Raw genomic sequence first — 15,624 nt, forward strand, 5'->3', positions numbered from 1 at the left:
TTGGTTTCTATAAAGATGATGACGCGACTTCCTCCTGGATTCAGTTCTCGGTGAAAAAGCTTCTTCTTCCCCTTCCGATCGTTTCATTTGTGAGGATTAAAGAACTCTTCGGAATGTTGCATCACTCCTTTCAAGTCTTTGCATTAGATTGTCCCACTGTAACCAATGTCCCAACCTTTTATGGCACAAACAATGACCGATGTCAGGATCGGTCCCTGCTCACGGAGAACAAAACCTGGTTTATAAACAAGTCGGACTTCTGTCAGACGAGGAGAGGGTTGTCCAGTCCAGCTGCTCCGGACATTATTCCTGCCTCTGAACACTCGGACCTCTTGGTCCTGAGCATGTGACCAACGCACTCGTTCATCACCAAGTCTCTGCCTCGTCTGTAAAGAGTTGGAAGAGAAAAGACAGAGCGGGTAAAGTCGTTTGCTCTGCAACCAAAGACTGAGTCGAAGGAAGTTTACAGGAGATATTTTTTGGGCTCCCGAACGTAATTTGCAGAACTTTCATTAACCCATTGACGCCGGGAAAGCATTGCCGCACTTCTACCACTGAGCGGCAGCGCGTTTTATTCTCTCAGTAAAGCGGATACGTCAGGGTTCCTCGCGACATCGTTTTGAAATGACTTCTCGTGAACATGGAGGACTTTGACAGCGGAGAGATTTCTGAAGGCAGTGATTTTGAGGAGTTTCGTCTTCGATGACGTCATTGGGGGATCGGGGGCAACCGTTCCCAGGGAAACAGGAACTTTGGGAACAAATCCCGGTCTGGTTGAATATTACAGAGCGACATTAGATCGTTCTGATTGGAGAAGGGCGAATGTCCGCCTAAATGCGTCATATGCATTTATGACCTTTTGAAGTGATTCACACGCATTTGGAGACCGGGGTCTGATTCTACCGGTTTAGAGGTTTAAAACGAGCTGTCAATCACCCTAATTGACCAAGGTAAGCCAGAGCTATGGCGCTGCGTAACTGAAGACGCTGCAGAGTCACAGAGTTGTTATTACGCACCGCACAGGGAGCAACGATTTACAGCCAGTTATCATACTTGGTTTTTTTTCAAAACAAGTTCTTTTCAGATCTGTAGTGACATGTAAATAAAATTAAATGGGTTTTTAATAATTTGGTACCTAAGAAATCTCAAATGGCACAGATGGTGCCAAGCTGTGCCAAAAGTGAAAACGCCCAGACATCTCTTTACTTAAACCTCTGTAATTTCACTCTGCTTCACTTCAGCAGCATCAGACTTTACACAGCTCATGTCCACATGTTGTCACATGACCTCCATGTGTTTTTAAGCTCCGACTGCATATTTTAAAGGTGACATTTGCTTTAAAATGCCCAAAAAAAATTAGGCGAGAGAAAAAAATCCTTCAGTTATGTTGTGTTCCATGTACATTTACTCTGACACAGTGGCATCTACAGTGAAACTTACACCTCTGGTGGAATCTCACAAGTGTTATCTGTAGTTTGATACCAAGATAATTCACATAGAGCTTTTAACTGCAGAGGTTTACTCTATTTAGTTTTGGCATGTCATTTTCGAGCAGGGACTCCAAAAAGAGGGTCAGGGAAGAAGAGGTTAATATTCAGCACATTTTGACTCTGTATTCACTCTCCTGAGTCAGTTCCTCTGTGAACGATCGTCACCTCGGCTGCAGCTCATTCCCTCTGATTACACAGCAGCAGATATAAACCGCTCTGCCGCCACATTATCGTCTGGGTTTTGCTCAGCGCTCGCTGTTTTCTGTCTGACTGAAGGGGTTAAATCTCGTTTATTTGGGGAACGAGGGAACAACATTTCAAATGTGCTTCAAAAACAGTGCAACCATTCGCCCCTGATACAGGAAGTGCCCTATAACTATAGGACCATGGCCTCAACGCAACAGGAATCGGCCTTTTTGATTTTTTTGCCGTCCATTTTGGCGATTTGTGAATCTAAGTGGTACGTTTCTACAAATCGACTTATGACAATGTTAGCAAAATTGTCGAAAGGTTTTGCGGATTCAAAACGGCACGACCATGGCAAACCTTGGCGAATTTCTACCATTCGCCCCGATACAGGAAGTGCCCTATAACTTTAAGACCATGGCCTCAACGCAACAGGAAGTCGGCCTTTTTGAATTTTGGCGTCCATTTTGCCAATTTGTGAATCTATGTACGTTTTTACAAATCTACTTAGGAGCAACGTTAGCAAAATTGTCCAAAGGTTTTGCGGATTCAAAACGACACGACCATGGCAAACCATGGCAAATATTCGACCATTCGCCCCCCGATACAGGAAGTGCCCTATAACTATAAGACCATGGCCTCAACGCAACAGGAAGTCGGCCTTTTTGAATTTTTGCCGTCCATTTTGTCGATTTGTGAATCTAAGTTGTACGTTTCTACAAATCTACGTAGGAGCAATGTTAGCAAAATTGTCCAAAAGTTTTGCGGATTCAAAACGGCACGACCATGGCAAACCTTCGCGAATTTCGACCATCCGCCTCCCGATACAGGAAGTGCCCTATAACTTCGGCATAAATTGAGTTCCACCAAATTTCCCGAAACTTGGCGGGAAGACCGTGGCCTCAACTCAACAGGAAGTCGGCCTTTTTGAATGTTGGCGTCCATTTCGGCGATTTGCACCCTACGTAAATGAGCTAGACACATCGAGAAGTTGTCGAAAGTAGTTTTTTTTCTCCCACTTTTTGGTCTCTAGGCCGGCCCCCTATTGACCACACTGGACGTTCATTGGCCCCCAGGTCATTTGACTTTGACACCCCAGAGATAGAGCGACAGGAAGTTGACGTAACTCCAAAGACAATAAAACATCCAGGTTACATAACGTCGAATTCCTGCCATCTTCTTGAATTAGGAAACTCCGACACGACCATGAGTCACAACCACATTTGCTTTGCATTTATATTGTACTAACGTTAGAAAAGTAGGTTTCCTAAACAAACGTACACATGAAGCCTCTTGTCCCGATCCAGTGATCCTGTTTCACAAACGTCGCCAAACAGTTTCCTCGTTGTGGGAATGTTTCTGAAACAGAGCGAGAATAAGAGATTTGAAAACGACTAAAATGATCACGAGAAATCTGCTGAATCTTGTCGTCTTTTACCTTTTCCACAGTTCGTACTCTATCGACTTCTGGTCAAAGATGTTTCTCTGTTTCTCTTCGACCAAGAACATGACGACCGCTCTGTAACGACAAAAATGAAAAAAAAATTCAGTCTGGACATTTTTGTCTGCGACTCTGACCGTGGGCGGGGCTTAGGAAGCCGCCTGCCGATTGGCTACTGAGGGGTTGGAGCGACGCGCAGTAGAGGCGCGTTTGGAGACGATGTCCGTCTGGAACTCGTTCTCCCAAGTTTTTCCCCCCGTCGACATCCGACAAAATAATGCGTAGAGCTAGCGCTGGGCACGTTAACAGCGTCAACGTAACGGAGTCCAGGCACCTTTTACCAGTTAGCTCCGTTAGCCGCGTTAGCTCTTTTAGCACCAGTTAGCGTTAGCCTACAGTGGAACTGGAGCGGTCTGTTTATTAAAGGAAAAGAGCAGCGCTAACAAATAACCTAGCGTACCTGTGTACTGCGTATCTTTTTTAAAGTTTAGCGTTACTTTAGAGACTAATTTTAACAATCGGGGAGTCACGTAAATATCACACGCGTCTTTTTCCCGTCGTCATGGAAACGCGCCGTGCGTTAACGTTGACGCCGTTATGCGCCGTTAACGTGCCCAGCACTTGTTGATGTTTGTTGTCTCTCTCTCTGGTCTTCGTAGACGGATTTATTTGTTTTTTTTCTGCGTCCTTCATTTTCAAAACTATCAGACCTGGCTGAGAGGAGCGTTTGTGTGTACGCAGCAGGAGAGCAGGGGCGGGCGGAGACGAGAAGTCTTTGTCGCGCAGTAGAATTTACTTCGGCAAAAGACGCGTAGGTTTTTTAAATGAAAACACAAAGAATCGTTTATTAGCCCGTAACGGGTCACGCGCTAGCGACGTTAACGTTAGCGTCGCTAACGTACCCAACACTATGTTACACTATGTAACACTACGCTAGGTGTTTTAGAGGTATTTATCTGGCGTTCCAGACACAAAACGAATGAGTGAGGGAGCACAAGTTTACGCAAAAACAGTCGGAGCAAACAAAATTGCGATGATTGCAAACAGAAAGTGCATTTTCAACACTTTCTGCGCCGCTGTCGCCAAACTACGCTCTTACAGACCTTTGATGGTTGACCACAGCTATTTAAACTCATCAGCGTTTGCGTTCACCTCTCTGATCCGTAGAGTTCCCAGGCTTTGGCCAAACCTGCAGCCAGACCAGCAGCAGCCGCGCTGTCCGGGATGCGTCGACCGTCCTCCGGTCGGCCGGCGGACTTCAGGATTTCTCTGCGAAAGTGAAACGAAGGAACGATGACGGACACATTTTGGAGATCTTTAACTCAACGACGGACCGGACCGGACAGAACTGACCTGTGGATCTGTGGCATACAGGACGATGAACCGCCAACAGCGATGGTGTTGATCTCCACCTGCTTCAGCGACGACGTCCCGTCTTCCCTCTGGTCCAACATGTAGTCCGAGCGGAGGAGGCCCAGCGCGACGGGCTGAGAGGAAGAACCGACGATAATAAACGAGTAAACGAATGATCGATAATCCCCAAATCTGCATGCTTTTGGACTGTGGAACCAGGAGAACCAGGAGAACCCAGAGAAAACCCTCACAGGACATATAAGCAGCTATCAAAAGTAAAGTGTGTATTATTTGGCAAACACCTTGTTGAGGTTCATGATGACGGGTTTGACATTTGGTGAGAAGTTATTAACAAACACTCTTAGAAATAAGGGTTCCAAAAGGGTTCTTCTACAAGGGCTGAGGTTCTTCCTGGAACCATTTGCTTCTGAAAAACCCTTTCCCCAAAAAGGTTTTTCAAGGGTTCTTGGTAACACTCGTGGTTCCAGTAAGAACCATTTTGATCCAGAGAACCCTTTGAAACCCCTTTCCTGAATAAAGGGTTTTGAAATGGTTCTTAAAGGTTCTACCTGGAGCCAAAAATGGTTCTCCTATGAGGACAAGCCGAAGAACCTTATATGGTTCTACTTAGCACTTTTAGAGTGTAGGAATAAAGGCACATTTACTTCAACTTTGTGTGTATTTCTTCAGTTATTGTGCGCCAAGTACACTCTTAGAAATAAGGGTTCCAAAGGGGTCCTTCTACAAGGGCTGAGGTTCTACCTGGAACCATGGTTCCAGTAAGAACCATTTTGATCCAGAGAACCCTTTAAAACTCCTTTCCTCAATAAAGGGTTTTAAAGGGTGGAAAAAGGTAGGGAGAAAAAGGTTCTCCAGAGAACCCTGGAGAACCCTTTTTAAACCATTGGTGGAACCCTCCAAAACCTTGGGTTCCACCAAAGGTTTAAAAAGGTAGAACCTTTATATAAAGGTTCCACCTGGAGCCAAAAAGGGTACTCCTATGAGGACAAGCCGAAGAACCTAATATGGTTCTACCAAGCACTTTTATTTCTAAGAGTGTAGATTTTTTTATCGTGTTGTGTTGTTGGTGCGTTTGTAATCAATGATTTATCGTTGGTTACGAGAATCTTGCTTTTCTAAAATGAGTTGTTGTTTTTTTCGAAGTACCTGAGAGGTTCCTTCTTTCACGATGTGTCGGTGGATCCTGAACAACCTCGCCGTGAAATCATCGACTGCAATCGTGCTGTCGGACAAACAAACAACGTATGATTTATTTAAAGAAGAAGACGAAGAGAAAAACGTACATTCACAGAAGTTTAAAAAGGAGGATGGAGCGACCAAATGATCTGGAACAGACCGTTGAGTCTGGACCCCAGAACACCACCCTAACCCTAACCCTAACCCTACCTTGCAAGAGCCTCATGCAGAAACTCCGTGTCCTGACTGACTTTGTCCACCAGGGTGTTGTAGTGAGTCTGCAGAGCCAGAGCCTGATCGTACGCAGCTTTAGGCATCGCTGTGGGAAAGAGCATGAATGGAGCGTAGGTCACCAACTGAAAAGAGGAAGAGAAGAAATCTGAGCCTGATTCTGTCCCAAACATTTCAACTTAATCTGGACTTAATCTTAAACCTTAATGTCTATGTTTTTGCCACAACATCCACATTTTTTCCCTTAGTGTCCATGTTTTCCCTTCAAGTTCCTTGTTTTTCCCCAACACAGTATGACACTGTATGACGCAGTTTAACACAGTATAATACTGTATAATGCAGTATTACGCAGTATAACACTATAACGCAGTATAGCACAGTATAACACTATAACACTGTATGACACTGTATAACACAGTATAACACAGTATGACACTGTATAACACAGTATAACACAGTATGACACTGTATAACACTATAACACAGTATGTCACTGTATAACGTATTATAACACAGTATAACACTGTATAACATTGTATTACGCAGTATAACACTGTATAACAGTATAACATAGTATAACACAGTATGACACTGTTTAGCACAGTATAACACTGTATTACACAGTATAACACTGTATAACAGTATAACACTGTATTACACAGTATAACACAGTATATAACTGTATAAAACAGTATAACACAGTTTAACACTGTATAACAGTATAACACTGTACTACACAGTATAACGCAGTATAACACTGTATAATGCAGTATTACCCAGTATAACAGTATAACGCTGTATAACACAGTATAACACTTTATTGTGCAGTATAACGCATAGTGCGCAATATAACACAGTATAACACTGTATAAAGCAGTATTACACAGTATAACGCAGTATAACACAGTATAACACAGTATAACACTGTATAACACTGTATAAAGCAGTATTACACAGTATAACGCAGTATAACACAATATAACACAGTATAACACTGTATAGCTGAAGCTGATTCTCCCACAGACGTCCTCACCTCTGACGACTCTGGCGTCTCCTCAGTCCTGATCATCAGTCCCTGCTGAAGAGCTTCCAGTTTGGCCTCGACCGCCAAATCTTCAACCGTGAGCGAGTTCATCGTCCGTTTGTGCGCTCGGATTCACCTGCTGACGCACAGTGAACTATATCAACTGTATACATTTATATATATTTACAGATATATATATACATGTCACGCCCTCCTGCTGTGGTCGACACCCAGGGCGTGTTTGAGTGTCTTTGACTGTGTTCAACCCTGAGAAAACAGCATTTAGACCATGTTAAAACTTTTTTTTAATCTCAACTTCCATGTTTTTATCTTAACTTGTGTTTTTCCCTCAACATCCGTTTTTGCCAAAAATGTCAGTTTTTCCCTTCACTACATTGTTTTCCCCTTTATGTCCATGTTTTAACCTTAACTTCCATATTTTTATTTTAACTTCCGTGTTTTTATCTTAACTTCCATGTTTTAATCTTAACTTCCATGTTTTTACCATAACTTCCATGTTTTTGTCTTTACTTCCATGTTTTAATCTTAACTTCCATGTTTTAATCTTAACTTCCATAGTTTTATCTTTAATGTCCTTGCCTTTATCTTAACTTCCATGTTTTTATCTTAACGTCCATGTTTTTACCTTAACTTCCATGTTTTTATCTTAACTTCCATGTTTTAATCTTAACTTCCATGTTTTTGTCTTAACTTCCACAGTTTTATCTTTAATGTCCTTGCTTTTATCTTAACTTCCATGTTTTAATCTTAACTTCCATAGTTTTATCTTTAATGTCCTTTCCTTTATCTTACCTTCCATGTTTTTATCTTAACGTCCATGTTTTTATCTTAACTTCCATGTTTTAATCTTAACTTCCACAGTTGTATCTTTATTGTCCTTGCTTTTATCTTAACTTCCAATGCTTTTCCCTCAAAGTCTGTTTTTGCCAAAAATGACAATTTTTTCCCTTAACTTCCTTATTTTTCCTTTAATGTCCATGTTTTTTTCCTCCCTTAACATGTTTTCCCCTAATGTCCAGATGTAGGATTTATATGTGGATATAAAGTTTTTTGTCTTTATTCCAAGATGGCCGACCGAACGGTCCGGTCTGAATCTGGCAAAAATTTCCGTCCGTGTTATTTTTTTTTCCCGCCTTTTTCGACTTCTATCTGGAACGCGGTGGATCCGGAGGAAATGCGATGATGATGTCACTCCCGCTTTCGACTTCCAAGTCGTGACGCAAATGGAACGCGGTGCAGAGCGGTGATGTCATCGATGACGTCACCCACTCGAGCCTTTTATTGTTGTGTTTTCAGCTCTGAGACGTTTGAGCCTCAGAAGAAGAAGAAGAAGAAGAAGAAGAAGAAGAACTTTGAACGGCGTCGAAGTACAGAAACATCTTTACCCGTGCAGGGCAGCACCGCACCCCTCCATGTATGTAGTCTGCCGGATATCATAATTATTATCAATAGAAGAAGAAGAAGAAGGAAGTAACACCTTATCCTCCGAGATACGACCAGAGGAAGGACGACCATGGACGACCTGGGAGTAGGAAAAGAAGGCGGCGGCGTGCAGGACTCCACCGCCAAAGACAAACTCCACGAGCTGAAGATCTGTGACCCTCGCTGGACTCAGGAGCTGATGCCTCCTCTGTCCAACCTCTGCCTGCAAACCATCGTCGGCAACTTTGAGGGTAAGCTAAGCTAACGTTTAGCTGCATCACGCCGTTGTCGTCTTCCTGCAGTTTTTGTTGTGGTCGCTGTATCTTTATATCAGCCATTTTCAACCATTTATGCATGGAAATGTTTGGTTTCTTCAGGTAATTCCCGTTAGCATAATGCCTTTTTTGTCTGACTTTAGCGCCCGTGAGCATAACATATTTTGTTCTCTGACTTTAGCGCCCGTTAGCATAATGCCTTTTTTCTCTGACTTTAGCGCCCGTTAGCGTAATGCCTTTTTTGTCTGACTTTAGCGCCCGTTAGCATAATGCCTTTTTTGTCTGACTTTAGCTCCCGTTAGCGTAATGCCTTCTTTGTCTGACTTTAGCTCCCGTTAGCGTAATGCCTTTTTTCTCGGACTTTAGCGCCCGTTAGCATAATGTCTTTTTTCTCTGACTTTAGCGCCCGTTAGCATAGTGTCTTTTTCCTCTGACTTTAGCGTCCGTTAGCATAATGTCTTTTTTCTCTGACTTTAGCGGCCGTTAGCATAATGCCTTTTTTGTCTGACTTTAGCGCCCGTTAGCATAATGCCTTTTTTGTCTGACTTTAGCTCCCGTTAGCGTAATGCCTTTTTTCTCTGACTTTAGCGTCCGTTAGCATAATGCCTTTTTTCTCTGACTTTAGCGTCCGTTAGCATAATGCCTTTTTTCTCGGACTTTAGCGCCCGTGAGCATAATGCCTTTTCTCCGTGGCCTCAACTCAACAGGAAGTCTGCCTTTTTGAATTTTTTCCGTCCATTTTGGCGATTTGTGAATCTATGTGCGTTTCTACAAATCTACGTAGGGGCAATGTTAGCAAAATTGTCCAAAGGTTTTGCGGATTCAAAACGACACGACCATGGCAAACCTTCGCGAATTTCGACCATCCGCCCCCCGATACAGGAAGTGCCCTATAACTTCGGCATAAATTGAGTTCCACCAAATTTCCCGAAACTTGGCAGGAAGACCGTGGCCTTAACTCAACAGGAAGTCGGCCTTTTTGAATTTTGCCGTCCATTTTGGCAATTTGCACCCTACGTAAATGAGCTAGACACATCGAGAAGTTGTCAAAAGTTGTTTTTTTTCCAACTTTTTGGTCTCTAGGCCGGCCCCCTGTTGACCACACTGGACGTTCATTGGTCCCCAGGTCATTTGACTTTGACACCCCTGGGTAAAGGTAAAGGTCGGCCATCGTAGTTGTCCAGATTTTTGGTGGCTGCTCTCTTCGACCAACCGGGTTAGGGTAACCCAACCCTAACCCTAAATGAACAAGACGTTGACTGTAATTGTTTTGCACCGTTACAGAAAACCCCATCGTTGAGCAACTCAAACCCGACGAGAAAGACTTCCTCCTCAAGCACCTCTTCACCGACCTCCCGCTGCACGTGACGGCTAACCTGATCAGCGACGGCGTCTACTGGAGGCGCTGCTGCGAGCGCCAGTGGGACGTCTGCGACGTCTCCGACTACGGCCACAGCTGGAAGCGGATGTTCTTCGAGCGGCGCCTGGAGAGCATGATCGAGCGCTTCGTTCCGGACGCCAGCGACCCCGCGCTGATCCTGGACATGGTGCAGCACTGCAGGGCCCACATCAAGAGGCTGAGCGTCTCCCAGCTGCTGCTGAGCGACGGCGAGTCCTCCGCGGACCACTTCGACTTCGGCATCCTGCTGGACAAGCTGACCAGCCTGGAGGAGCTGCGTCTGATCTACAGGGTGAAGACGTGCGGCATGGACTTCGAGTGGAAGATGCTGGAGATGAGCGACGGCGACTGTGAGTCCCTCGCCAAGGCCGTCGAGTCCTGCAAGACTCTGAAGGTGAGTGTCGGGTCCTTCCTTCACAGAGGACGTCGTCTTCTGGAGAACACGGCTTCTCAAAGCGGTGGTACGTGAGCTCCCTCTGGTGGAAAATCCGAAATACTGATACTCGCGACCGTGAGTCCGTCCACAGCTGACGTTGCTCGGTCTGTTTACGTCGCTGTATTTTAACGTCGGCGATGACTTCGCGCGGCGGGGCTTAAGTTTATAACTTTATAAAAAAAGGGTTCATGAACAGTAACGAGCTTCTAGCTCGATTTGATTTGTTTCCATCAGTGATCGTCGTCACTGAAGAGTCGTGAATCAAAGCCAAGAAAAATGTCCTTTATCTGTAGATTAAAGTTAAAAAAGACTTTGTGTTTATAATTCCAAAATCTACTTAAAATTCCAAAATCTACTTATAGTTCAAAAATCTACTTAAAATTCCAAAATCTACTTAAAATTCCAAAATCTACATAAAATTCCAAAATCTACTTAAAATCCAAAATCTACTTAAAATCCAAAATCTACTTAAAATTCCAAAATCTACTTATAGTTCAAAAATCTACTGAAAGTTCCAAAATCTACTTAACGTTCCAAAATCTACTTATAATTCCAAAATCTACTTATAGTTCAAAAATCTACTTAAAATTCCAAAATCAACTTAAAATCCAAAATCTACTTAAAATCCAAAATCTACTTATAGTTCCAAAATCTACTTAAAATTTTAAATCTACTTATAATTCTAAAATCTACTTATAATTCTAAAATCTACTTAAAATCCAAAATCTACTTATAATTCTAAAATCTACTTATAGTTCCAAACTCTACTTAAAATCCAAAATCTACTCATAATTCCAAAATCTACTTAAAATTTAAAATTTACTTATAATTCTAAAATCTACTTAAAATCCAAAATCTACTTAACGTTCCAAAATCTACTTAAAATTCCAAAACCTACTTAAAATTCTTAAATCTACTTAACGTTCCAATATCTACTCAAACTTCTAAAATCTACTTATAATTCTAAAATCTACTTAAAAGACATTTAGCAAACCAAATGTCTCGTGAAGGTTCATGACGTCTTCTGACTGAACTCAGCTCTTTTGGCTCTTTTTCAGAGAATCTTAAGTTTTCCTTTACCTTGTTAAGCAGTTTGTGAATCGCTGCTCTGAGACGTCAGGGGAAGATGAAACAAATGCTCTAATATTCTGTTGTGTTTACGTTTCACGACTGAGCGTTTGCAAGAACGTTTGCTAGAACGTTTGCGATCGACTGCGTGCGATTTTCTTCTCGTGGAACGCGCGACGCTCCCGGGTAAGCTCGGCGTCTCTGGGCTTCTGCACGATATTATCGGTGTAACGGTCTGAAAGGGCGGAGCCATATGTTTGGACAAATATTAGCTTGTTTCTGTTTGTACATGTTCCAGTCTGTAAATAAAAACACTTCTAGAGCATTTCCTTGTTTTCAGTTTTACATAATTATCGCGTTTTCTTGTTCCAGTCGTTCGTTCGTTTTTTGGTAACGTGAAGTTCGGGAACAGAGCGTTGTTCACTAAAGGAACTGAGGGCAGAATTTATGTATAAATAACCGGGCCTGAACTACGATAACATATACCTTTATTGTCCCACAATGGGGAAATTCCCAAGGGTTAGCGTTAGCGTTAAACCCTAACGCATCGCTGTACCTGTCGTAATCTGCCATCTTCTTATTCCCACAGCGACTGAGGATCCAGCTGAGCAACATTGACGATAATCAGTGCCACCTGCTGGTCAAATACCTCCTGGACCACCCGACCCTGCGGGAGCTCGACTTCTCCCACAACCTGATCGGCGACGGCGGCGCCAGGGCCATCGCCGATCTGCTCGCCGGGAGCAAACTGGAGGTCCTCAACCTGTTCGACAACGACATCGGAGACGAGGGCGCGGCGGCCATCGCCCGCGCCCTGTCGCAGAACGCCACGCTGCTGTCGCTCAACCTGCGGCTGAACCGCGTGAAGGACGAGGGCGGCCGGGCCATAAGCGCGGCGCTGCTGAAGAACGACACCCTGCGCCACCTGCACCTCGGCGCCAACGAGGTGACGGGGCCGACCGCGGTGGCGCTGTCCGAGACGCTGGCTCAGAATCGCATCCTGAGGAGCGTCAACCTGTCCTGCAACAACCTGGGCGAGCTCAACGAGGCGGTCGTGAAGCACCCGTCTTTTCGCTTGTCGCTCTGCTGAAACTCGTTAGCACTAGCATCGGATCGGACGACTGTCCCACGGGGTCAAATGTTAGCGGCCTCAGATGAAGCAAAAATGACCGGGACCTGTGCTGGTTTGGACACCCTGCCGTGTGAAGGACACGCCGTCCCCCCGACGTCTCCGGCTTCCTCGCTAACTTCCCTTCATCTTAGCTCGCTGAGAGTTTACCATGGATGCAATCTGGCTCTGCGGCTAACATTCAACTTTGGACTCCTTAGCCAGAAGGTTGAGTGTTGCGTTAGCATAACGTTAGCACTAGCAACGGGGCGGCGGTATTTAAATATTTGCCTTGCAGACTAGTTCCTGGTGAATCTGGTCTGAGTTCACGATTTACTGGAAATTTAACCACGAAATCCGTCTTCTCACTTCTGCTCACTGTGGAGCGATTTAGCCTCGACCTTCTCTCTGGATCTGTGGGGATACGGTTAAAAAAAGCACTCCAGTTAGCCTGTTAGCCTGTTAGCCTGTCTCCAACATCGAACCAAATATAATGTAAGATAAAGGTAGCTACTCCGTAACATATTGCTAAATGATTTTCTGTATTTATTACTTACTGTAACCCAGTCCCCAGACCTGCTCACAACACCTTCAGCAAGGGCCATTTCTTCAGCCACAATAAAGCTATAGCTTTCACAGCTACGTCGTTTTTTGGTCGTGGCTTTTGTGAACACATTCTGTTGCCGTCGCAGTCGCGATCTCAATTACACTCGTCGCATGATGCGTATACAATGATAGATGCCATCTAGTGGCGGGAAATGTATTGTATGGTCAACGCACGCCTTAAAGCAGCATAGACTTGTTTTAACACAGGTTTTTAAGACCAATGAATCACTCGCGTGCCACATCTGGCCCCCGGGCCTCGAGTTTTACACCCTGCTGCTGCTTTTTATTGACATTTTTACAGTCTGTTACTGAAACACTACATTTTCTCCAGATGCCAAACAACTTTGCATCAGTCCTCAAACAGAGCTGAATTCCAACATCTACTTAAAATTCCAAAATCTCCTGAAAGTTTCAAAATCTAGTTAAAATTCCAGCATCTACTTCAAATTTGAAAATCTACTTAAAGTTCCAAAATCTACTTAAAATTCCAAAATCTACAGATAATTCCAAAATCTACTTAAAATTCCAAAATCTACTTAAAATTCCGAAATCTACAAATAATTCCAAAATCTACAAATAATTCCAAAATCTACACATAATTCCAAAATCTACTTAAAATTCCAAAATCTACCTAAAGTTCCGAAATCTACAAATAATTCCAAAATCTACAAATAATTCCAAAATCTACAAATAATTCCAAAATCTACAAATAATTCCAAAATCTACACATAATTCCAAAATCTACTTAAAATTCCAAAATCTACCTAAAGTTCCGAAATCTACAAATAATTCCAAAATCTACAAATAATTCCAAATTCTACACATAATTCCAAAATCTACACATAATTCCAAAATCGACTTATAGTTCCAAAATCTACACATAATTCCAAAATCTACACATTATTCCAAAATCTACACATTATTCCAAAATCTACACATAATTCCAAAATCTACACATTATTCCAAAATCTACACATTATTCCAAAATCTACACATAATTCCAAAATCTACACATTATTCCAAAATTTACACATTATTCCAAAATCTACACATAATTCCAAAATCTACACATAATTCCAAAACCTACTTATAATTCCAAAAACTACATATAATTCCAAAATCTACACATAATTCCAAAACCTACTTATAATTCCAAAAACTACATATAATTCCAAAATCTACTCATAATTCCAAAGTCTACTTAAATTTCTGAAGTCTACTTAAAGATCCAAAAATCTACTCATAATTCCAAAATCTACTTATAACTGTAGATTAAAGTTAAAAAAGTTAAAAAAGAACTTTTTTGCTTCTTCTTCAGAGAATAGTAAGTTTTCCTTTACTTTGTGAAGCAGTTTCCACGAGTGTCTTCCACCTTCTTCACAAGTGTCACTGATGTTGGTGAAGACGTCGTGTCTTATCTGTTCTGTCAGAACATGCAGAACAGGTCAGCAGCAGGAGGAAGAGGAGGTTTAAGGCTGAAGGCTGAATCCACCTTCCCCCTCCACATTCCCCCTACCCCTTGTTTTTGTGCGATCCTGTGAGGGTTAGGGTTAGGGTTAGGGCCAAAGGGCTTTCGAAACGAAGCTTCCTCAGGACCGCAGTTGAAACGGAGGGTTTTGAGGAATTTTTCCAGATTCCGCCGCGTCACCTGTCAGCGAAGATTGAAAGCCGGCCGTTTAAAGACTCGCACAAATGCATTTTCAGCATTTCAATCACGACAGTCGTGTGTAATGATCGTATTGCGGTCTTCTTCAATTGTCAACGGTGTTTCTGAATCACTGGTCAAGTTTGTTTTGAATTACTAGCTAGTCGTAGCCGATGCTATCCCGAAGTTCCTTTCGTAAGTGGTTAGCTAGCTGCTATCGCTATTTTATACACCAAATGTATTTTGTATGTTGCTGAGCTGTTGTTATCTGTTTTTTGATAATTGTCTGTAATGTCAAGTATGTTTTTATTGTGCTCTGAACATCCTGCCCAGGGACCACAGGTAGCAAATTAGCTGTTTAGCTAACCCTGGTGTAGAACCTGCTCTATACATGGTCCCTGTTTACAAAACAATAAACTAAACCTCGGAGAAATCCATCAACAAAAATACTTTTTGTAAATCAGGAAATGACGCGTTTCCAGAGCACGTTCACAGGCCCCTTCGAAGACGTCGTATCCCTCGATCTCAGTTATCTGCTGTTGTGATTCAACTTAGGTAATTGGTGAGAAAATATTAATACAAATGATCAATTATTTTTAATAATGAATTTTCTTATTAATGTTCTTAAAAAACGGGGCACCACTCCTCTCAAGACAAGGAGAGTGACAGAAAGACTGTCACTTAACGACCTTCAAGTTATCACTAATTAATAATAAGTACAT

At 42.8% G+C, this 15,624-nt stretch overlaps 2 protein-coding genes across 2 annotated transcripts; one reads left to right on the plus strand and one right to left on the minus strand.

The window, feature by feature from the left end:
* Nucleotides 1-262: 262 nt before the first annotated feature.
* On the minus strand, nucleotides 263-7,033 carry LOC310931736 (glutathione synthetase-like; the record flags this gene model as incomplete). Its single annotated transcript, XM_083894967.1, has 8 exons — nucleotides 263-386; nucleotides 2,958-3,035; nucleotides 3,115-3,195; nucleotides 4,270-4,386; nucleotides 4,471-4,604; nucleotides 5,638-5,713; nucleotides 5,878-6,023; nucleotides 6,932-7,033. 8 exons carry the CDS (start codon nucleotides 7,031-7,033, stop codon nucleotides 263-265), a joined length of 858 nt encoding a protein of 285 aa, XP_083751093.1.
* Nucleotides 7,034-8,456: 1,423 nt separating this feature from the next.
* LOC310931737 (dynein regulatory complex subunit 5-like) lies at nucleotides 8,457-12,633 on the plus strand (the record flags this gene model as incomplete). Its single annotated transcript, XM_083894968.1, has 3 exons — nucleotides 8,457-8,616; nucleotides 9,925-10,433; nucleotides 12,133-12,633. The coding sequence occupies 3 exons, from the start codon at nucleotides 8,457-8,459 to the stop codon at nucleotides 12,631-12,633; spliced, it is 1,170 nt and encodes a 389-aa protein (XP_083751094.1).
* Nucleotides 12,634-15,624: the final 2,991 nt, after the last annotated feature.

The sequence above is a fragment of the Microchirus variegatus genome, assembly GCF_963457635.1.
Source record: "Microchirus variegatus genome assembly, chromosome: 9".
Lineage (NCBI taxonomy): Eukaryota > Metazoa > Chordata > Actinopteri > Pleuronectiformes > Soleidae > Microchirus > Microchirus variegatus.